This window comes from Anas platyrhynchos, chromosome 9 (genome assembly GCF_047663525.1).
Source record: "Anas platyrhynchos isolate ZD024472 breed Pekin duck chromosome 9, IASCAAS_PekinDuck_T2T, whole genome shotgun sequence".
Classification (NCBI taxonomy): Eukaryota; Metazoa; Chordata; class Aves; order Anseriformes; family Anatidae; genus Anas; species Anas platyrhynchos.
Window position 1 is genome coordinate 13924691 of NC_092595.1, and position 24935 is coordinate 13949625.

The 24935-nt window shown below is 41.3% G+C and overlaps 1 protein-coding gene across 8 annotated transcripts in view; it reads right to left on the reverse strand.

Moving 5' to 3' along the window:
• YEATS2 (YEATS domain containing 2) overlaps positions 1-24935 on the reverse strand; it is a 48478-nt gene that overhangs the window by 5914 nt on the left and 17629 nt on the right. For 2 of the 8 annotated variants that reach the window (XM_027464302.3, XM_027464301.3), the window contains 16 exons: positions 21886-21989; positions 19129-19236; positions 17823-17996; positions 16307-16565; positions 15330-15491; positions 13884-13996; positions 12658-12813; positions 11771-11947; positions 10259-10454; positions 7244-7375; positions 6911-7009; positions 5910-6021; positions 4483-4556; positions 3692-3771; positions 2516-2717; positions 931-1157 (listed from right to left, as the gene is read on the reverse strand). In XM_027464302.3, the coding sequence (XP_027320103.1) occupies positions 931-1157; positions 2516-2717; positions 3692-3771; positions 4483-4556; positions 5910-6021; positions 6911-7009; positions 7244-7375; positions 10259-10454; positions 11771-11947; positions 12658-12813; positions 13884-13996; positions 15330-15491; positions 16307-16565; positions 17823-17996; positions 19129-19236; positions 21886-21989 (2375 nt within the window). Of the gene's footprint in view, positions 1-930; positions 1158-2515; positions 2718-3691; positions 3772-4482; positions 4557-5909; positions 6022-6213; positions 6265-6910; positions 7010-7243; positions 7376-10258; positions 10455-11770; positions 11948-12657; positions 12814-13883; positions 13997-15329; positions 15492-16306; positions 16566-17822; positions 17997-19128; positions 19237-21885; positions 21990-24459; positions 24619-24935 lie in introns of those variants that run through there. The other 6 variants (XR_003499117.3, XM_027464299.3, XM_027464300.3 and 3 more) reach the window with 6 other exon arrangements.

A 24935-nucleotide genomic window follows, 5' to 3' on the forward strand; every position in this document is an offset into this window, starting at 1 on the left:
TCAAACAAAAACAAACAAAAAAAAAGCAGATTTTCATTTTTGTTGCAGGGAGTCCAGAAAGAAAAAGTTGTATTAGGTATTTTGGGTTACAAACAGAAGCTCCATTTTAAAACTGAAGATATATTCAGTCCATGTGTTCATAATCTTCCCTGCACTTATGACAACTGAAACAGCTTTAAACTACTTCTGGCACAAAATGTCTGCAACGAAAGAGTTTCAGCCCCCAGTTCCACTCCCATCACGCCTGTGCCCTTCCCACACATGTAGGAAGAGACTGGATATACTGCAAACCAAAGTTTCGTGCCTTGATATCAACATCTGAGGCGGACAGATATGCTTCTTTTTCCTCTCAGCTGCTGCAAGGAAACCCTCCTGCTGCTTCTCTCTCTCAGTGGAAAGCACCTTTTCCTACAACCTGAATAAGCCACCTCCTCTCTTTCCTTCCTGCTGCTGTGAAGAAGACCACTCCCTCCCTTTCTTCTGCCCTAGTTTGAGTTGGTGGGTGCAGGGGAATGACCAAACAGTAGAGAAGTTTGCTGGGATCTTAACTTTAGTGCATCCCCCTTTCCAGGATCAGCATCAGTCCAGGCAACAAGCCCAGATCTTTCACAAGATAGGACAGGATGCATTCCATGCCAGTGCTTCTTTTCCCTTACTTCCCCTTGCTTCTGGCTTTCCAGACCAATTTTTCTGGTGCTAAGCTTGGCAACACAGCTTCTCTGAAGTGACCTCCCAGCAGCTGGCATGCTTCACTTCTGCCAGCACTGGCCAGCTGAGCATCATGAACCAGAAGGTCAGATTTATCCAGGCCACTTATAGAAACCTTAATAAAGCATCCAGAGGCCCATACAGATGAAAGAAAGGCAACTAAATGAATGTAAGGCCACAACTGAGCAGCAACTCATACTAGCTTTATGATTCACTTATTACCTTCTCTGCTGTGTCCCTCACAAATTCTGATGCAGGCAAGGAAGACAAATAGAACTTCATCTCCTCTTGCTTCTCCTCCTGTTCTTTTTTAATGTTTATTTTTAATGGCTCACTAAAGTTGAGAACATCTACTTCCTCTTCATGTTCTGGTTCTCGTTTCAGAAATTGCTGTAGCTCCTCTAGTTTTCGGCACAGATCCTCACCACTGCTATAAGATGATGGGCATTCTAAAAAAGAAGCAATCAATTAAACAAATGATAGATTATGGAAAGCTGCTTACAAACAGATGCATACCCAAAATATGGCAAGAAATTGAGGTAATTGGAAGCTATTTTTGCAGTTTCTACCAAACATATGGATGAACAGAAACACTAACAGTCACCGAGAGACTTCTAATTGTGTCTTTATTTATCTCATCTGCCCCTACACCGATCAAGAAGGCTGTACTCCAAACAAAACCAGGCTCCTAAACATTCTTACAGAAGTTTTTTGTCAACTGGCTATGCAAGGCAGTCTGATGCTCTTCAACTTGCTTGGAGATGTGAAGTTTTACTATGTAGGCACCATTTAACACTAACTCACCTTTTACGCTGTGATGAGTATTATATGAGTGTTATGGTTTTTTGTTGGTTTTGTTTTAAAAAAAATAAAAAAAATCAGAAGACAGATTCCCAATAGAATTACAAAAGGGTAACCTCTTCTCTGCATGATCAGCATGAACCAGAAAAAACCTTTTATGAAAAGCTAAGCATAATAGATTGTTTTCTTCAAAGATAAACACAAACCTAGTTATTTAGACAGAAAGATTAAAAGGTAGATATATGCTTCCTTGAACAACTGCAGTGCAGGACCAGGCTTAGCAAAGACTAATCACAAACTTCTGTGAAATACAAGGACTTCAAGTACAATCAGGACGGAGTAACATTCAACTTTGGGAAAAGGATTATCTGAAGGTGAAACAAGGGAGCTTCACTGAAAAGAATGGATGAAACTAAAAGATGAATGTTTAATATATTCTCCAATGGACTGCGGAGATCCCAGAGCTAAGCCTAGTGGACTAATGCAGCAGCTGTATTACCACCACATGAAGCTTCATGTATGCCAATTCACTTCACTTCTGGAGGTAAGTTAACCCCCAATGTGCTCCACGCTGCTGTTGCCAGACAATCTTTTGTACTTGAAGCTCATTCACTCTGTTTGCACAGTAAGTCTTTGAACAGAGGCTAAGCTTACCCAATAATGACCTTCTGTACCCACTTATAAATGATTGCATTGCAGATCTGGAATCATCTCTCATAACAAATACCTACACAGGGCCTCCAGGGGCCCCAAAGCACAATGAAACCCAGAAGAGGCCCCACAGAGCATCAGTATTTGTAGACACGAGAGACAGTTTCACTTGTATGCTTGCTTTTAGGGTCTTCAATATCTGTTATTCCAGACTGAATTAAGTAAAAAAAAAAAAAAAAACAAAAAAAAAAACCTTTCCTAAAGAGGCAGCACATGGAGAAGCATACCCATTCTTGAGACAATTTAATCAACAGTGCCTTTGGCAAAAAGGAGTTTTCTGTCCCTGCTTGCTCACCTGGCTCGCTGTCTATCTGTGTCAGCACATCCTCAATCGAGTCTTCATCATTTCGCAAGGTCTCAGGGTCAGGTGGAGTGTAGCCATGGCATCGACACCACTGCACCACATGCTTTGTTTTCAGGGGCGTAATGTTGTGAAACCTGGGGTACTTCTCTATGATTTCTTGAAGGATCTTCTTCACTGTCATTGCTCGTTGCCACTGTGACAAACCAAAGAGAAAAAGCTCGTCACATTGGCTGAAGAGTTTAAGGCTAGATACGACCTAGAACAACAATGCAGGTTGCAAGGAAAACAAAAGAAACATGATTTTCTCAGAGGTCAGAATGACGAGGTAAAAAAAAATAAAAAATAAAAATGTGGGAGATGGTCCTAATCCTGTTATCTTTGGCAGTTCTGGGCAGATCATTTAAACTCTCTCTCAAGCAATGAAAACCTCAAGAAAGAGCAATATACAGGAGCCCAGACACACTTGCCTTGACTTGAACTGTTTCCTCTTCCAAATAACATCTTAAGATGCAAAAAATCCACTAGAGCAAAAGATGCTTCTTAAAGTTTTGGCTAAAGTCTTTTTTCACTTATGTTGGTGACAACAGACTTAATCAGTTTTACAATCTTCCTTGTAAAAGTCCATGGCAAGGTGATAAAATTGTTAAGAAACACAAGGAAATATAACAACCAGAACACAAAAAGATCCGGATTAACTGAATTATTTATCTTTGGTGAACAGACAAGCTATGACATAGTATTTCAGTACTAGTACTCTGAATGCTCTTCCTACAGAAAACAGTCACAATCCTACAAAAACATGGACAAAGTATATTGTATTGCAGAAAATTCACAAGACCATACAATGCCATAGAGGAATGATGAGGACCAAGTGTTAACAGGACAGTTTGCAAAAATTCTGATTTTTAAAATGTTCCAGAAGCATCTAACTTTGATTCAACTGAAAAGTGACCTTTAGAGTCCCTTCTGTCTGAGAAAGGCTCCAAACAATAAACTGGATCATTAGCTGAGCAGAAATTAGTGTGTCTTGTGGTAAGGAATGCTTCCATTTAAAATACAACAGGCTGCTTCAGAAAACAAGAACAACCAACAACAAGGCAGGTTCTGTAATTCAGAAACCTCTCTCATGTCCCTAATGACTGCTTATAAAACAAAGGAGAAGATTACCTCAGCTGCCCTCCTCTTCCCAATATTCCAACTGTAGTACTGTTCCACTGAACTGGCACAAAAAGAGCTTGCATCTTCACCTAGAAAACACAAAGACAAAAACAGTATTAAATTTTAGTAGGTGAAATAAAGTACACCCTGCTTACAATGTTGTCTAGTGAGGAGGAAGGAGGAAATGCATTTCTGCTTTTAGGTTCAAGGGCCACACAAATGTTGTGCTCACTCACTCGGAGAACACCACAGAGGTGTGCAGCACCCGATGTTCTTTGGATGCTGAAACAGCATCATTCTTGGTCAGGGTACCCAGACATCAGTGACTATAGACTGTTTTAAGTTTTCTCTCCTGTCCCTGAACTGTAATGATGTAGACCTCTCAGTCTGTCTTATTGGTCAAACTCTCTTCCTTTGGAAGACAGAGAGAAAGATATAAAAAAAAAAATGCATTCCAATATTGAACTGTTATTGTATTTGCAAGTATCTCTGAAACCCAGGCATTAAAAAAATAGCACATCTACTAAGGAGAAAACCAGGGAAAATGAGGACCTACTCGCAACCATTATGCCAAGAAATACAATCTATTTGTAATTGAAAAAGTTAACTGCTTACAGCATACTTGGCTCTATTGGAAGGACCTAATTTTAAGTGTCTTTAGAATAACCCACGGAGTAATCTCTCTAGGAGAATGGCTTCATTTCGTTCTGTTTTTCATTAATTTTTCAGCTACAGAGTACGCGAGGCATTCTGTTGATACACTGAAAATACAAAGCAAAGCCTTTTCATGCACTGCTTACTTTTTTCAGCAATTAATGGAACCTTCTTCACTATTGCTGTTAAGAGCTGCTGGATGTTCTCCAAATACTCGATGCTGCAAAGGATAAAGAGAATCACAATAAAGAATACTGTTGGAAGTAATAAATCAGACGCACAAAGTTTCAAAATTGCTACATGGTTTAATGCCCCTAGATCCCAAGCATTACAGCAGTAATAGTGTGAGGATAAACCGTTATGCTCCAGTTTGGAGAAGGTATTTCAAGCAGCCCTTCCTCTTGCTGAAGCATCCACATGTGAAGCTGCATTTGTCAAGCTGAACAAACCGAAGACTGAAGGTTTTTTTGAGGGGTAAGAAGCACCTATTAGTGCAGGCTGTCCCAGAGTAGGAACATGGGATACTGCATGGGAAGCTTTATAGTCCCTGCTGCTGCTCATCAGCTGACTATCTCCTAAAATTCTGTAAGAAGGAGAGGTTCCTGTTATAGAGAAAGGTTGCATTCAGTGGCTCATTTGATGCCAGCACTTTCGCTTTAACATTAAAACTTGTGCTAATGGGAGTTGAGGTAAATCTCACTTAACCAGTCGTACTGTTTAACTGATGGAAAGTACATTTCTGGCCATCCTTCATACAGTTGCAACAAAGACAATTTCCATTGTGTAGTGACTTGATATTTATTCCTGTCTGCTACACACACCTTCCATCAGGATAATGTTTACAGGGATGTATCAAGACAACATTTTTCAAAACATGGAGATGGGGAAATATGCCACTGAAGAATCAAGAGCAGAAGGACATCCTATGCATTACAAGAAACTTCCAGACAAAAATTTGCAAACTGAGTTCTGGTGAAATACCACTGAAAAGTACTTCCAAGAGCATCACAAATAAGACACTGGGCTTCACAGAATCCAGTGAACAAATACTCCGATGATATTTATCATCCAATTCCAATTCTGAACTGAGAAGCTGTCATATTAAGTAATTACAGAAGTATATGTTCTTATGAAGACTAGAGAGGAAAGAAGAGAGACAGTTCAACTTATTTCAGATGCTCCCTTTTAAATCTGAATTTCACGGTGTACAGTTTGACATCAGTAAAAACACACAGTGACAATGGGTATTGTCCAAGTGTTGGATGATAAAGATATCTTAGCACCTTGAGATTTTAGCAAACCCCAAAACAACTACAATTATTTATTTCCCTCTCTGCCCCCCTCCCCTTTCCAGGAGCCCTGAATACAAATCCATTATGGAAGACTTGCAGCACTGCCTGAAACAAACACCATCCAACAGGATAAGCACTGATACAAGGCTGTATGTAACAGAAGATTTTACATTGTATTTCTGAGTCAAACTTTTAACAATGCTGCATACATCCCTAGAGTCTCCTCCAACTCCCCTGGAGTTTCAAAGACCAGAAATCTTTACAAAGAAATGAACAATTACTTGATAACGTAATTCCCAAGTTCTGAACTCTCTTCTGTTTTTACTGCTGCTTGACCTTCTTGAGTACCCACAGAGCTGCAGTTCTGTCCCGTTGAATCAGGCTCCATCTTAACTTCAAAGAAACAGAACACGTTTCAAAAGGAAGAGCACCCGTCAGCTTGATAAATAATGTCTTGAGTAAGACTCCAATAAGACTAAGTGTCTAACATATTAAATAACATCACTGAATTTATTGTTTGCATTCTCCTTTAAACGTGAACAAACCTGACCTTGTGAAGAACATAAGCTTCATCTATACTGCAGGAATGCCACCAGAACATATCCAGCTCCCCCTCCAAAGCTCATGATGATATCCCTTTTAGAAAATATATATGCACATCATCAATTGCCGATGTTTTGCATATGACTGCATGACCTAAACTGAACTGCTTAAAAATGTATGCTGGCCTTTAAACGAAGAGCTGGACAGAAAGCTAATAACAATTTTAGCTACTAGTGGGATTTCAAATTGTCACCAGTGAGCTCTCACATCTAGGACAGAATGCTGCCAAGGCAGGAGCAGGAGATGTTCCCAGCTGAATGACCAGACAGCCAGGCAGTCTGGTCATTCAGCTGGGAGGGGAAAGACACATAGCAATTCTGCAAGAATTGGACTTTCAGTCACTATTTTGAGGACAGCAGTGACTGTGATTAAATACATGCTGCTCTGTGCTTTTCTGCAATGATGGATTGAAATGATGGATGTTTATAGTACTCAATAGTAGTTTTTCAGAATATTCTCTTTCCTCTCTGTACTTGCCTATGCTTTCGGCTTTGTTGAGGGGAAAGTCACTGTAAATTTCCCAGTCCCCAGATGTCATTGTAAATTAATTCAAACCCTGCTAACAACAGAAATAAAGGAACCCACAGTCACAAGGTCTAATTTCAGAGTCAGACCACTTGCATAAGGCAGCACTGGCATATTTCTAGTACTTATATCTTACAGAGAAATTTCTTGTTACCTTTAGTAACGGATGCTGTAGAGGGACTCGGGACAACTGTACTTGCTGATGTGACAGCTGTAACAGCTGCAACTTTGCTGGTAGAAAGTGACTGTATTACTGGAGAGGAAATAAAAAGGACAACAAATTAAAAAAAAATAAAAATCAAACTTTGGCATATAACCATATTCAGAAGCAATAAACTGTTTGCAACACAAAGTTTAGGGATGAATTTCCTTGCTACATTTTCTTCTATCTCTAACCTTTGGACCAGGTATGCCAACAGTGACGAAGAGCTACCCTGTGTCAAAGGGGATTTTCAAACACCATCTGTCATCCTCCTCTGCCCTTTACCTTTGTTCATAGGCATGAGTATAGTCTGAACACCTCCAGAAGCTGTGTTTACACCGAGCTGTTTAAGCTGGCTGGGAACTGTCAGAACAGCCTGCTGTGGACTAGACTGATTTGAGTGGATTTTTAGCAACCCTGCAAGAAGAATGGAAGACAAAATGTTAAATAAAACACACCATTTTGTTTATCTCCAGTTATTTCTCTCCCTTTCTGACTGAAGTAGGATGGCACGTAAGGTACCACTGTGACCATCTTACCAAGCCACAGGTCAGTGAACTGCCTGTTAAATTTTTACTGACATGGATGACTGCTGAAGTACTGAGATGCATTATATGCTGCACAGCACTCTGACGTTTGTGAAGCAAGTTCCCAATTACTTAAGTAATCTTAAGCAAAAGTTGATGGAAAACAAACCTCTCAAATGAAGAGTAAAACACTCTTAACAGAACAAGACAAAAGCACTTAGAGCATGACTCGCAGCTCTCCTCTCCTTTCCTCAAGCATCTGGTAAGCCAGTGAATGACAGCTGTCCTACTTACACAGCCCCTCTCACCTCTGCAGCTCAGCTTGGCAGCACCCACTGCAGTTAGCAGAGCAAAATCAACCATGCTTTAACTAAATGATGAACCCAAACCTGTGCAGCCAGTCTGACAAAGAATATACCTGAGCTGAGTGTCCCATGTCTTTCTGTTACAAGCACTCAATGCATGCATCCATAAGGATGGCTGATCAAGCTATGAAGCACATTAAGGGGGGGACTGAGTTAAATAACTGATTTTAGTTAAGCCTAGAAGAACAGGCAGGACATTGTGATATTAACAACATTAACAGTGGCAGCACCCAGTGACTTTGATGGAAGCCAATATGGCTCCAAGCTGAACCACAGGGCAGTGGGTGAGGAGCATTCATCTCCTGTTCCCCCAGCTCCCACCTCTACAGTGATGACATTCCAAACCACCAGAACCAGGACTCTAACACTGTGATATGGGACTAGGCTTATCATTTTTATTAGTAAACTGGCTATTTCCTATATAATTTTATTTAATACTTTGACTGAATAAACTTTTATTCAGCTTTTGTTTCAGAAAACTGCAAACACACTTCTTAGTTTTGCAGTGGTAATTTTATATTCACAATTTGTTTCAAGAAAGTTTCTGTTCCCCTTACAATCCATTACTATTGTTTAAGAAACAACTGCCTTCCAAGTACCAGACATGCAAGGTCTGATGAAAATGTCCCTTGGTTTTGAAAGATATGTAACACTGGTCAGTTAGACAATGAACACTGGGCAAGAAGACTAGCCTAGTTCATTTTTAAACATTACAGAACTTTATATTTAAGATCCATTTAAATTAAAAAAAAAATAATACATTTTTAGAATTAAGTATCTGATGCCACACATTTTGGCAAAACCTTCTCTTCTGCCTCCAGCCTTCTCAAATACGCAGCACCACAATGCTCAAGCTCAGTGGCTGCTGGCTTCCTCTTTGATGCACTGCCCCCAAACAGCTCTTCTAGGGATGTTAAACAGTAAACCAAAGCTCTCTTTGGGGACAGTCAGTCTTCAGCAAGTATTTAAGTGTTCAGGGCTTCACAAGTTTCCTTCCAGAACAGTTTCTCACACTTCAAGAAGGTGTTATCATTTATAAGTGTGGCTTAGGGGATGTCACAACTGTGTGATGCAAAGATGTGTCAGGACAGCATGGCAAAGGACCCAAACTGCAAGGAAAGTAAAAAGGGACATTTGCAACTATTCCTATTAGCCTGACAAGGAGGCAACACTGCCCATTGCAAAACAACGGGAAGATTTGAGATTCTTTTCAAAAAGTCGCCTTTAAAAATATAGATCTCAAGAATTCTAACATAGTATTTCCCCCTCCAGCACTGAAATAACATGTTTTGTAGCAATTGCTTCTTTTGGGATCCTTGAATTTGCTTTTAATAATGAAGTCAGTGTCTCAGATTTAAAAAAATATCTAGATGATATTCTTATATATGGCAGCCTTAATTGGAAAGCTATTTGGAATGGTATATTTCTAACAAAAACTCTTGCTGCTTTGTTTGGAAAGAAGAAAATACTCAACTGCTTATTGCAGAATTGCAGCAGTCTTAACAGCTTGTGTTGTTTATTTTCAAGCTTTGGAAAACACAGTGTGATGAAGAAAGGATGAGTTTGGAACACTGTGTACAACAGAAATGAGAAGAGCTGCTTTAAAAAGAGACTGTTAGATTGGCTCCATGTCACTTTACTTTCTCTTTTTCTTATTTGTTTTGTTTCCACTTAGTAAGGAGCCATTTCAAATGAGTCTGACATACCAGCAGGTAAATTAGAAGTCAAAATGAAGATGTCTAATGTTAACTCACGATACTAATATAAAACCTGCTATATTTGCTCTCCGTAATACAAAATATACTGAGAGACTATAAAACTGAATAAGGAAAACACCCCTCTACCTAGAGGCATTCCTCTTTATTGCTCTATCTTTATTAAGTTGAAAGATTCCAGATCAAATCCACTTTGCTGTACTCAACAGATTATGACTTTAAAATGTTCATTTACCTTAAATCAAAACCTCTCTCTTTTTCCAAGCCAAAAAGAGCAGATGCAAAGTCTCAGAGCCAAATTCTGCTTATGCAACTTCTCCAACTTCAGTGGCAGTTCACTTTCACAAAATGAATCAAGTTTATAGTACCTCTGATACCTTGAAGAGGCAGAATGCATCCTCTGCAGAGGATTTGGCATGAAAACCTAAAATCCCTCTCCAATACCAGTAGGCAACTTGCACTGTTACTTGTATCAGATGCAGTCAACGCACTGTATTAGGGTGCCAAATTATTTACACATCTCTTTGGCTAAGCCAAAAGTTATCCTAATAAGTTACATTTTAGAAAGCATGACTCTACTTTCACCCATTCATAAAGGCAGATGCTTCCACATTCTTCCTTTCACAGTGAAGACATCTAAAGAACTTGTACACAATCTTAACTTTCTGTAGGAAAGGCATGAAGGGAGAATACCTGATACTGCAGCTTTTCCAGTCACAGGCGTTGGTGTAGTCACCAGAGAAGCAACACTTACAACAGTGGAAGTAGCAGTCTTATTCACTACTGATGAAGTAGACTGGCTCTGGTTTACACAGATTTGCTGTTGTCCAGACGTTTTTGCTGTAGGAGCTCCAGAAGATGAAGAACTGGAACCTGCATTATCTATTTGCTGCATGAAAGAGGAAGACAGTGATAACATTCTTTGTAATTTCACAGATGATTCAGCAATAAACACAAGGATAGAATATCTAGAAATAGAAAAAGCAAAACTCTGTTTTTCTATCACTAAGAAGAAAGAAATTTACAAGCACTTATCAAAAAGCCCATATACAACGATACACAACAATATGATACACAGAGAATGGAGACTACTTAAAGCAGAAATAACATGAAATTGTGCACTCAGGAACCGCCACCACAACTGCTGCGATGGTACCTGGAGCTAGGTCCCTTAACTCCAGCAAGCAAACCTCCAGATGAGGTATCTCACATTAGCCACAACCTCTTTGACACTTATCAGCTCAGTCTCCAGGCAGATCCTGGTGTCCTGGCTGCTTCACTGAGAGCTGTACAGAGTAAGTAGCATTTAAAGCAAATTTCAGTATTTTCACCAATATGTGCTGTGTGTGCCAGGGTTCAGCTCTCTAAGGGAAGCATGGCCTCAACTCTCAACTTGTTTAAACCTTTGCCTCCCCATAGGCAGAAGCAGGAAGGCAGGGAAAGCCTCCCAATGAACACTTTCTTCTTTGCTGCCTCATCCCCACACCTCATGATCTCCATCTCCACTCCTGGTGGACAACACGTACCAACTGGACACGTGGCTGCATGCCCCCCTCACTCTAGGAACACAAATGATTTACTTTCAACCTCACTCCATGGCAAAGCACCCCCATTCCTACGCTGCACCGTTAGGACTCCTCAGGGGTAGGGAGGAGTGACATCCGTTGAATGCGGTCAGAACCTTGTCCACCATGAAGCCTATCCACAACAGATTGGGCACTGAACATTGCTGAGTCTGTGATTTCAGAGGAACAATCTACATTCTAACTACTGTTAGCTTTCATTGGCCTACTGGATGCAGATCTTCAGTCATTTTACATTCTTCTGCAAATTTTTGTGCTAGTGACAGATTTGGTGTTTAAAAGCCAGGTAGTCCAAAAATCTAATCTGTATGACTACAAAAGCTGTTTCAGATAAAGCTTTTCCTGTCTACCTGAATTTTAAAAGCTAAGAAGTGCAAGTTTTAAGTTTCCCTTCTTCCCTTGCTTCTTTACATAGTTTACGTAGAACAACAAGCAACTAATCTGCAAAGGAGTTAGTTTTGTACACAGAACCAGAAAACAACTAAAAAGCAGATAAACCAACAATGCTGACTGGAAGAAAAACCACTAACAGATTATAAAGCAGAAGTCAACTTTTCTTGGGGATTATACTGGGTAGGGCGCAAACATCATCTCCTAGAATGTTGGCAAGGTTGTTTCTCACCTGTGCCACCCCATTTGTGGGAAGGGCCACAGCAGGAGCAGCAGCAGCTGTGGTGATAACACCTCCTGATACTCTCAGCACAGTGGTACCAGGTTTGGAGAGCTGGGATGAGGCAGGCACTGATTTCAGAGACCCATCCGATATTTTCATCAGTGATGCCTGTCCACCAGGTGCAGCCTTGGAAAATAAATCCAGCATAGGATAAACGATATCAATACTGTATCTGTTGTTTTTTGTTTGCTTGTTTAAAAAACAAGACGAATGCTTCTTATATTACTGGGAAATATTTTAAAAATACTTTTTTCAGTGAAAGAGGTATTACAGGACAAGAATAGTTGGAACACAATTACTACCTCAAATTCAAATTTATCAAGCTGTAGAGAGGTTTTTTTTTGTTTTGTTTTGTTTTTTAAAGCCTGCTGATTTAGAATTTTGGACAGTTTTCTGGAACTCTTGGCGAGTTTGAGTTTCACAGGGACTATTCAGAAAAGAAAGGTCTCTTGAGTGATCTCAAGATGACCAAGGCCAAAAATTTCTAAGAGATGTAACAGGTGATTCATTTCTAAGGTTCGCATATTTAAGCACATTTTTACATTTATCTGTATTCACTCCTTTAATACTCTATCCTTAAGAAATCCTGGAGCACATTTATAAACTAGCAGCCTAAGCTTATAAATGACCCACTTTGAGAACACTGGAAAACTGTAGTCCAATATCTACGTATAAAAGTACACCTTCGTATGCTTTCATAGTGCAGCCATAACTGTACCTGTACAAAGACAAAACTGACTACGAAAGGGGAAGCTCTCATAATGTGCAATTGTGGTTCCTATACTTTATCTGTCAAAATGCTGACCAGTAAGAGAAACACATCGTTTGCAAGTTACCTGTGTAAATAAAGCCGTTTTCTGTCCAGTTATCACTTTTAATGCTTGTCCTTGTGTGGAAGATGTTCCTACTCCAACATTGCCCTGAACAACAGATGCTGGCGTCAGCTGCTTCCCAGAACTTTGAGGAGAAGGTTGGCCAACCAGAAAGGTGCCCTGCTCCAGAAATAAGTCAGGCAGGTCAGCATTTGAAATCACAGTTAAGAGTCAACAGAAATCTAAGAGTGACAATACTGCTACAGCCTGCGGCTGTAGTGGAACAGCAAAATCTGCAGGTATTCAGTGATGCAAAATAATGCTATAAGCAGGATTTTGACATTCTTTCTGTACTGCATGATCACAAACACTTGAATTATAGAAGACAAAAAAAATCTGAAGTCCTCATCTTTGGCAACCCTACTAAAAGGTCTGAAAGGAAGTCTCCTCTGTCCACCTTCCAAGGGCAGAAAGCATGCCAGTGCCCCAAAACATTGTCTTCTAAAATTGTTACTGTTAATTACTTTGATTTTTTTTGTTAATAACTTTTTTGTTAATTAGTTTTTATTGTTAATTAAATAATTGTTAATTACAATGAAGGATTCTGCACCCAGAGCTAGACATAGCCATCTCGGTGCAGAACACTTTTGAACACAAAGGTAAAGGTGAAAAAGCTACAGTTCCCTATATACTCAGAGGCATCCACTAACAACCTACCATCTGAAGCCTTGCATCCCTTTCTGTTTCACATCCTTATTTAGTTGTTGCTCTTTTCCCTTCATTCACCTACAGTCAAACATGGATCCCTTCACACAATCTTCTGTTTTATCATTTTTCTTCCTTTCTCAGCCTTGCTATTTCTCTCTAATAACTCTCCTTTACTCCCCTATCTGTAAGGCTTTCCTAGAACTTCCATGTATCCTATTATGTAAGATGGATTTTCTAATATTATTAGTCTTATCACCTCTCCTAGCGTGGAGACCTTGCTCCCCTGCCATCATGGGCTCTTATTTCACCACCCACTACTTGCCCTGAGAAAGTGCTCCATGCTACTTTCTCAGCCCACAAGGCGCCAAGCCCTGAGGGGGTCCCACCCTGTAAGGGGAGGTAAGGTGCAGATATGTGCAAATAGCTATAAGCAAGTGGTAAAGCAGATACCTGACAGAGGAGAAAGAGGCAAGGGTTGCTGGAGAGATCCACTGCAGCCTGAAAAACTGAACTGCTTCTATTAATATGCTTATGCTACTGACCTGGGGTGTCTGCTTCAGGATGTAGGATGTATAGGTGAGGTGCTGTGACAAGTTACTGCTTGTGCTTTGGGTTCCTCCTCCTCCACTATTTGTAGAAGAACCAGACTGGAGACCTGTAACCAGGACAAAAGGCTTGACTCTTTGGTAACCAGACAATGTCAGTTGCTGAAGTATCCCTGTATACACAAATAATTGGAAACTGCTTGCAAGATGCTTGCTGTAACACACTGTGTAACCAAGTAATATCCAGGCACAAACACCGTAATTACCCAGTACAGCACAGTTCAGAAGCACTGCTGTGCCCTCTTATAGGTCAGCAAATACCATGAACAAAAGGAGATATGGGGGGGAGTAAGGACTGGTGGGCATGAAAAGCTCATTTCAGGCTGATGTGAAATTTCTATTGAAGAAAACACTGTCCAACAGGTAAACTGTTTTTAATCAGTCTTTTGCAGGTTATGAATCTGCAGCAGAAGCTCTGGAAATACTTCAAATACTAGCTATGCTGCTGGTATCTACCTTCTTATGTATTAAGCTGAATAATCTCTCCTCCCCAGTGTCAGTATCAGAACTATGAGCAAACACCTTGCACCCAATTCATCTCCCATGTTAAACCCCAGCCCCAAAAAACAGAGACATTCTGGGGAAGGCTCACAACAAAACTCTGCATCTACACAGTCCAAAACCTGCCGTATTCTTTTCCTATAGAATCATAAAAGTTGGAAAAGACCTCCAAGATCATCCGGTCAAACCATCCCCCTACCACCAGTATTACCTACTAAGCCATGTCCCACAACCCACCTTTTCTTAAGCTACACAATGCAAGAGCACACTGCAGAAAAAATACTGCTCATTGGAAGTATTTTTGCAGTGCTGTTCTCCAGGTATTTCACAGCAAGTTTGATTCATAAGGCCATTACCAACAAATCGTTTCTGCTGGTGTCAACTTGGGGTCAAGCCTTTTATCAATATTCAAATCTATTTCTTTCCGTCATTCTAGATACAGTTAACTCGTCCTTTTCAAAGCTAGCTTATTACGTTTCTAGTTTTTCCAGGGTCTCTTTCCATTACTTATAAATAGATTTCACAACTGCATTCAAATCCAGCTCAGTTCTACATTATGAAAATGCAGTTGTCTCCCCGCAGAGAAAGCATCATTGCACAATGAAGGCAATCTTTCACTGTGAATTATGGGGAAAGTTAGTCTGCTTTCAGCACAAATAGTAAAACATGAGAACCCTGAATGTAAAGCAGTTTCATCTAAGATGGAAGACACTTTTGACATCTCAGCTTTCTAGCTCCATGTACTGTGTTGTTGCGAACAAAGAACCCCCATCCCATTATTGACTTTCACAGTACCAGGATGCATTATAGCAAAAAACCCAAACATATTAATTACACAGTGATTACATTATTTAAGGCATTAGATTTCCCTGTAAGACTAACTAGCATTATTTGTGGCTCTCAGTATGGCTCCTTGGGGTATCAGAAGCAGTTTTCCTTTCCCAGAAGGATTCTTGCTGTTGGTGGTGAGGTACAGTTTGGTGCCCGGTGGCAAGTTTGCCAAATTTGCCAGGTTGGTGGCTGGTAACTGCAGCGTAGCCATGACTAGAAAGAAGGAATAAAAAGAAAAAAATTACTGCTTGCAGAGGCCAGTACGCAATGAAGTCTGCACAGAATGAAAGTACTGGGAGTGATCTAGCCTTTGATAATCCATGCTTAGCTGGCCTAACTGAGATTAACTCCACCAGTGACGCACAAACACATTAAAGAGGTCTGAAAAAAACCTCAGTGTGCAGTACTTATGGCCGCAGGCTAAAGAAGCACAGTGGTGGGGTTTGCAGGCTTGAGTCTAGAAGCCACACAGTACCCTTCAAACTGTCCAGGGTCTGAGCTGAGACGTGCAGCTAAAGCCAGCGGCGCACACAAGCAGGCTGGGGGCTTCTGCCCACATTCCCATAACTGTAAGCATAGGAGAAGGTGTGAAGATACAGGAAGAACAGTTTGACTTTTGTTTGTTGGGTTCAAGAGTTCCTTTGAACATCCAAAGACCACAATGCTGGTCAAAAGTATGAGACCTAGCTTCATGGAAGTCCACCAGGTCTCTAGCACATTCCCCAGCATATCCTCCACGCCCCAGGACACCTCAAACACCCCCTACCAATGTAAGTGAGGGCCATCTGCAGGTCTGACCAAACTGCGTACTCTACTCAAAGAACACTGCGTGTTGTAAAGTACTTGTGCTCTCTTCCCTTATAGTTAATGAGTTCAGATTCTGTGATTATTACCACACTAGCCTCAGTCAGCCTGAATTTCCATAGAATTTCCTATTCATTGTCAAGCTTTACCATCAAACAATTATTTTAAAGTTGAATCATTATAGAGCCATCATGAGCCATTAACAAGGTATAAAATTACTCTACCTGATCCTTGAGATGTACTTTTCTGAGCACCTGTGGAAGCAACTTGCGCCTTTGTTATAGTCTGCACAGGCTGAGCAACAATTGTTCCTCCACCTCCACTCACGATGGCTTTGGCTACACCTTGAGTCACAACCTGTTTTGGACCAACAGCCTTTGCTACTGAAGAACTAGATTTTGCCACAAGTATCTGGCCACCACTGATAGCCACCGCCTGTTTCACTGTCGACTGTAAAGCAGAACCAACTGGAACGCCAACAACCTGCAACAAATAAGTATTGGGTGATGTGCTTCTTGCAAGAGGAACCACTTGAAATCTAGCTGGTATGCTACCTCCATCTCTAGACATTTCAGGACGCTTTCTACATGTCTACTCATGTATAAAGGCTACGCATTCTGAAACAAAATTAGATTGGCAAGAGGCCAGCTCCAGGTAAAAGGCAATAAACTGTTAAACACAATCAGGATTTCAGAGTAACTACAGAAGACTGAGTACATTCAAATTACAGAGCAATTTCATTTTTCTCTGATATATAAACAGCAGATTTGTTCCAACTGAGGATAAAGCTTGCCTTGGTGAAATAAAGAAATCCAGAGATTTAGTTTCAACACATTCATAGGAGCAGACTCCCTGGGAAAAATATGGCCTCAAATTAGAACCTGCAAAGTGCTTCAATTTTGTCTGTTGACAATATCCACAGGCAAACACAGAGTTTGCATACCTGTTCAAACAGTCAACGAACTGTTGAAAATGCAAATATGTATTTACTTATGCAAAATTCAGCCCTCCATATGTAGTCCCTTGTGCTCGGCACATGATTTCACCATATCTATCACGCAAATAGGCAAGAAGGGAGAGAACTTCTGACATCACTAACATCTCCATCTCAGAAAGGAGACAGAACACTTTAAGGTTTCAAATATGTACGTATTTTCCTGCTCAGAACATGCTATAAACCTCTGTCATCTTGTCACTGAACATTTATGATGTCTTCTGAGATGCTGCGTCACCCGTCACGGCAGCACTGCAATCACTCAGGTAGGATTGCTTCCACCTTACGCTGGCTCTATCCCTCTAGCCCTCACCCCTACCCCTTATTTGTCCTGCTCTTTTTTTGTTGCAGGCATGTCGTCCAACGAAAGAATTCACCTCCTGTTACAGAGAGACCTGGATGAATTTCAGCAAGAGCTGATGATGGCAGCCAACTTTCTGGGTTGTCAGGATCCAGTTCAAAACCACCTCCACCCCACTGTTGCAATGGGCTAGACAAAGATGGGAGATGTTTTCCCCGAACAACAAAATGCAATAGTGCCTGCTCACCCTGCTCCCTTCTCAAGGACAAAAGCTAAGCATGACATGAGCCACTCTGTGCACAGGAGGAAACTAGCCAGTCAGGGTGCCCCTGCCTCTTTCTGAGATGGAACTAACCCCACGCCCCGAGGACAAGCACGAGGTGTTGCAATGAAACTACCCGACAGATGGCCTGCACCAACCCAAAGATGCCCAAGTGCCTCATACCTTAGACTGTACCGTCCCCTCGCCTGTGCTCACAACTGGCTTTTGCGGTGACAAGGCTAACATGTGGCTTCCTTTTACAGTGACATACTGCTGCACAGAGGTCTGCGGGGCTGTCGCTGTTGCTGGTAGCTGGGGTTGCTGGGGCAGCTCTCCTGGTTCCTGCTTTATTATCACCTTTTAGATATGAAGAAAAAAATAAATAACGCCACCACAACAGAAAAAATAAAAAGTAACAAGCAACTCTAAATGACTGGGAGTCATTTCTGGAACAGCCTGTGTGCCCTTTCTTACAGACAACAGCCAGTAACTCAAATGTGGTTCTCACACACCACCAGGGGAACTCTAACTCACCTCCCAAACCTAACATGAGGGCTGCTCCCAGCACAAGTGTGCAGGGGGTCTGTACTTACAGAGCATTCCAATTTTGAAAGGTGCTTACAGAAATTAAAGAACCACAGACAGTGGTAATAATACTACAACTACTGGTTCTACTCACATACTAACATCACTAACATCTCCATCTCAGGAAGGAACCAGAACACTTTAAGGTTTCAAATACCTAAGTATTTTCCTGCTCAGAACATGTTATAAACCCCTTTTTTTTCCCCTCTATCTTGCAAAATTATAGCTAATATTATAGGTGTAGATATAACCAGATGTAGATACTGTAACTGGTTAAAGACCATATTATTCTCTTGTGTGTAGCTTGACATAACAATGTATTTCTCTGGCACAGGCCCTAAATCTAATCATCAAAATCAGCAACTCAGGCAAGGCTGTTGATTTTTTTGTTTGTTTGCTTTTTTTTTGGGGGGGGGAGACTGCTGTAGATACTGTAACTAGTGGGAAGCATTTTTTCAACTTTTTAGCTGGATCACCAAATATTGCCTAAAGCCTTAAACTCAGTATGGTAACATTTAGGGAAATGTACACACACATGGAAACATCTGACACTCAGAAATCACTAGAACATTTTGTTAGGAACTCCTGACAGATCTTCTACTGACTACTTTTCTGTATCCCACCAAAAAATACCTTTAAAATCAGCCTCAATATGACAGTGATTCAAAGAAAAAACAAGAAAGGATGAAAGAGATGATGAAAAGAAAGACCACAGGAACAGCAGAGCCACAGGAAAAGAAGTCAAGATACATCTTTTGAGAGGTGATAGAGAGCCCTCAGCAGCAAGACACATTGGTTCCAGTTAAGTTTTACATGCACTGGAAGTTATACAGTCTGTGGCAAAAGTTAGCATGAAATGCTAATACTGTGCTCCTTGTCCAGGCACAAAAGCCAAGAGGAATACCTTTGTAAAAGCTCCAAGTCCTCCAGTGACTGATTTGGGGCTTTGCACCTTGGAATGACTCCCAATGGGACAAAGCGGTGGCATGGTGGCAAACAGGGAATCCTCCTGCTGCAAATAGGAAGATGTGGCCAAAAAAAAATTGGTGAAACATCCAACAAAAGAAAGAAAACAAGTCATTAGTAACAGAGGGTAGCATGGACAAGCTGGGCAATCCCAAATAATTACCTGTACAAATAAGCCATTTCCAAAAATCAGTCAACATGTATGTAACAAGAATATAATTTAATACAATTTGCTTAATTAAAATTGGTTTTCTAGATTGTATCTCCAATAGCAGTAACTGTTTCTTACCATATCATACACAAATAAAAAAAATCAACACGTGTCCCCCAGCAGCTTTTTATACAAAGCATTTCAGAGCTGCAAAATTAAGGCAGGCTAATAATTGGCCTATTTTAGTCTTGAGACGGGAAGTCTGAGTGAGCATCTTATCGATGTGCAATAAATACCTGCGGGAGGGTGTGAAGATGACAGAGCTCAATAGTATGCAATGAAAGGACAAGAGTCAATGGGCATGAATTGAAACGCAAGAAATTCTGTTTAAACATAAGGAAAACCTCTTTCTTCCTGTCCCCGTTTCCCCCCCCCCCCTTTTTTTTGTTATGGTGATTGAACACTGGAACAGGCTGCTGAGAGAGGCTGTGGCCTCTCCAGCCTTGTAGATACTCAAAACCAACTGGACACATTTGTGCATAACCTGGTCTAACTAACCCTGCTCTGGGCAGAGAAGTCGCACTGCATGGTCCCCAGATGACCCTGCCTCCTCAACCACTCTGCCAATCTATGCCCGATCTCAGAAAGAGAAGAGTATCTGAGAAGAAACAAGTTATGGAGAACAAAAAAAAAACATATATCCAATTTAATCTGCATGCAAAATTATCTCAGATACTGATGGCACAGTCTTCTCAGGCAGAAATCACGAGTTGGCACAAACAGTGAGGCTACCTACCTACATGGAATAAAAAAAACATTTCTACACCTGCAAAATGGTGCATCTGTCATTCCTCAATCCGAGGCTGGTTGACACATCACGTGCATCTGAGGAAGTCTGGCCTTATGTTTTGCTTAATTAAAATAATTGTACTCTTTTACAAGCAACGTGAACTCTGAGACCGGTTTCACAACTACTTAGTCCATCCTGGGGTTGGATCATGACCAAAAAGGGCCTCGGACTCTAAACCAATGCTCCTGCCATCTTCCTTGTGCTGACACACAGCTGAAAATAGGTTCTTTTTCAACCAGAGGAATTGTTTACTCTGGTTCACCACATAGCTACACAACTGCTAGCAAACAGGAAAAGGTGTGAAGATAAGTTCAGAGGCACAACCAGACTTTTCAAGAGCAGTGCGCATATTGGGCATTTTAAAGTGCCTAAAGGAACACAGGTGGAAGTCATTTTAAAAACTACCGAGAACACTTCCACATAGTGAAGGGATGAAAAAGCGATAAGTGAAGCATAATCTCTTAACATCACATTGAACTATCAGACATCCCAGCCTCTATGAAGAAATTACCAAATTATCACTTTTCCACCATCCAGAAGGCATAAAATCAAGTCATGGACATAAACCAAGTATATTTCTGTTTACAGTTAAGATTATTATTTTTTAAAATACCTTCAGATTTTAACTGACATTGCCCTGGAAATACAGATTCCAACTTTTATTAATGATATGTGCCTACTTTGACTCTCTTAAAACCTTACAGAAAGAACTGTCCCAAACCAGTGAAAAATAAATCTTTTGGTTTTGTTTTTTTTTAACATTAAGTAAAATCCTTAACATCCAGGCTCTTAAAAAGCAGAATAGCCAGCTGCACACCTGACATTTAAAATGCTACTCCAAAGTAATTGCTCCCGAGAGCAATCTTCAACACATTTTTCTTAACAGATGTAGGATGCATTTCAGTTCCAAATGTGAAACCATTTGCTCTCTGCAGGCTGACTGAAAAACCTCCACCCCTTCCCCACCATATCCAGGACTAACATTCTTGTGACTCAGAGACAGGGAAACGCTCCTGTTTTCAGCAGCACACCCACCAGATGCTTTCAGAAAGAACCTCACTGACGCCACTTGCCTGACAGAAATATCATTCCTTGTGCAAGACGTGGGAGAGGTTTTATCTGAGATAATTCAGCTCCATACCTTTGGGGCTTTGCAGCTAGAAGCGTGAACCTTATTCATCACTGTTTGTTTATACATTCAGTTACTCTACTGTTTACATGAACGTTTTTCTAAATGTAGGCAGTTGTAAAGCCATTAAATGACCTATTTTCAGGCTGCTAGGAAAAGCTGCTGCACAAGATAATGAGCCAAGTGGAGGTTTTGAGGTAGGCACCTCTGGTTTAATCATATACTGTCACTAACAGAGTGAAAAAGATCAAAGTCAGTTAGAGAAGAGCTCTTTTGACAGATAAGACATTTTGCGAGCTATGCCCTTCACAGATTTCCTTGTAGAAAAGCAAAAAAATGGTGCCTTTAAACAGAGGAGTAGGCAAGTTTAATTAGAGCTGCATGAATCAACGCTATCATCTTGTATAACCACCACGTTCTCATGGGTACAGCTGTTTGAGTAAATCCTCATATGAAATGAGGACCAAAAGAGTTGCCTGAAATATAGAATTTATAATACTAAAAAGCCCTACTGAATAGGAAGCTGGGTTTTAAACAGAAAGTATACACCTAATAAGAACATTACCTTGACAGCTGAGGTTACAAAGCCGCTCCCATGGGTCTTTGATACAGGAGATCCAGTCCTGTGAGAAGCCTGACAAACATTTGTCAGTTTGCTGGTTGGGCTCCCTGTGCATCGGGAAATAAAGCAGATTTCAGGTAAGAGCCGAATCTATATTGCCCCTGAGGTACACATAACGAGGTCGGTACATCAGTGGGAGTTGGCATGGGCACAAAACAAATCAATTTTCATTACAAATGTGTTATGTCTTTGTCTCCATCACCTGTATGAAATGAAAAAGGAGACTGCAGTGTTTGAAGAGTTTCTCACTTGTACTTCCCCCCAGGTGGCTCTAAAACCCAACGTGACTTCGTGATGCTCCTGAGGCCAGCTGCTGCACAATTTTCACATGCAGGATCCACACCCTAGACAACTCCTTGCCCATGTCCACTGTCTGCTGCAAAGGGTCAAGTAACTCCTGGATAACTGAGCATAGCAGCTACCAGTGAGAATTCAGGCAGAATCTGCTGCTGCAAACGTAGCTCCCTCCACTGCCCAGAAACTCTCTGAACCTACACTAGCTTTAAACACTGGTATTGGGAAGGTTTGAAGGAAACTGGGAGGAAAAAGAAAGGTCAGAAAAGGAGGGACACTGGGTGAAGAGTAACCAGAGGAATGGACAGAGCAAGGCAGGGAAGAGGAAGAACTAAAAACGAAGAACAAAGACAGGCTCTTGTGGCTAAAGAATGCTGCTCCTGGAAAACTGTGCCACAGCACTGCCCTCCTCCTGCACCCGAGATGGGTGGGGGAGTTTGGCCACAAAAGGTCAGCGCTGAACTGGCCCTGTATTATCAAGGTATGAATACAACCTGTTGCTACTCAGCAGCACTTTGGTTACTGCTGCAGGTTTGATTTTGTAGCTCCATTTGTTTAAGAGATGCCACAGCTCACACATGAAAACACAGTCATAGTCTCTCACACGGTTGTTTTACAAACTGCACTTACATTTAAAAGCAAACTGTGCAGCCATTTCTCAGAACAATGGGATTTATAAAGTCTGGCTTACACGAAATATGAAGTTTCAGACCTTAGTCCTTTTTTAAATATGATCAGCAGTTTTATCAAAAACCATCCTGGTGACTCTGTCCATACACATTATCCTCAATCCCACACAGCTCCCAAAGCCCAGTCCCACATTGCCCTTGTTCCACATGGGGTCTGGTGACGTGGCTATCCGACAACAAAACAGTTTGGAGAGGGGAAGGTATTAATTTTCTGCTCTGCTGCTGATCTGATTTGGCTCATGTAGGATAAAGGGAAGTGGCAGGAATACAAGGGGAAGGAGAGACAGCAGGCAGTTTCTTTCAGGCCAGTCTGTACTTAAATAACACTGATGTAGTGGGAAGGTGCACCTTTAGTGGCATTCAGACTTGCACGTCTAAACCACCTGGTACTTCTACAGATCTACCCTCTGTGCAAAAATCACTACTATGAGAATATGAAAGTTACCCAAACCATGACAAACCACGTATGCAGAACAGACAGTCAGGCTGAAGGTAAAGGAAGAAACAGGAGAAAAGCAAAATGAAAAGCCCTACTGGTAAAAGAGTTTCAGCATTACCAAGAAAGCCCCAAAACACACTTAAAACATTCAGCTGTGCTTTCCCTACTAAATTCCCCTGTGATGAAATTAAAATGTGCACAACATGGCAGCTGTGTTCCCTCACAGAAAAGGGAACATTACCAAGAGATCTATTTTTGCATTTTTACAGTTGTGCACAACGATCCCTTTGTGTCACACGGACACTGCAGCTCGACACATGGCTCTGAAGAACCATTCCGAGATGCTGGTAAGCGCACACATCCACAAACAAGTGTGCTCTTAGAAAGCCATTCTTGGCCACAAGTTGTAACAAATAAATGGCTTTTGAGTGACTTTTCCTCCAGCACTTCCACATAGATTAGCAGTTGACTACCACAGCCATCACCCAGTCTCCTGGGGTTCAGTGCTCTTCCCCTCCTGGCCCTAGGCTTCTGTCCCCTTTCAATGCACCAAGGGAATCCAGTTAGAGGAATCCAAACTGGCTGCATTCAGACCAGCTAGAAGTTGAGAGCAGCAACAAGAACTAACCTCTGTTCTCCTGGTAACCTGGCTCTATCAACCATTTCAACACACTTAAAGCACAGGACTTAGGACTAGACCTAGATGCTGCCAGCTCCCCATGCTCTTTGCCCATGCCCAAGACAGAGTCCTCACCCAAGCACCCGCACACCATTTCTGTTTAAAACCTCCGTTCATCACAACCTCAACTCCCCTTGCCTTTTGGCTGTACAGATCAGGCTCTCTCTGAATAGAGATCTATGAATTCACTTCAAGCTTACACCACGTGCTGTTCCCTGAAGGGAGTCAGTCATGTTAAGCTCCACCATACCCTCAACCATGCTCCAGGACACTTAAGCAACACCACCACTCTTCCTTTGCTGAGTACTCTTCTAACAGCGCAGACTGAAGCGCAGTTATTGCAGTCATCACTTAAAAGGGAGAGCAAATTGAATGGGTAAGACTAAGTCACTGCCTTCTTTGATCACACTACACACCTGTGCTTGTGGCTGCTGCTCCAACCATCTGTCCAGGCTTGTCCACAACAACATACGGGTTATTAATGACTGAACTAGCAGAGCCTTGCTTCATGTGCACCGGAGTGGAGGTTGGGGTACGAGGTAGCGGAGATGGACTAGGGGTCGATATTGGAGAACCTTCAGAAAAAAAGTCCAACGCTTCTATCTTGTAAATGTTGTGAGAACACAAAAATACAGCAATAGTACTTGTACAAATGGTTTAGAGAAGGAATATCTTTGAGGATGCATTTCCCAGCCTGAGACAGGTGTTAGGATTTAGAGAAGAAAGTGTGAATAGAATGAAAGTTAAAAGGAGTGTAAAGCACTACGGCTCATACCTACCCCGGACATTCTCTGTCTGCCAGGACAAACAGGGTTCAAAGGGAACTTTAGAAGCTACCTAGCCCACCCCTGAATCCTGAGGTGGATTATCATCATGTAAATCATTCTCACTG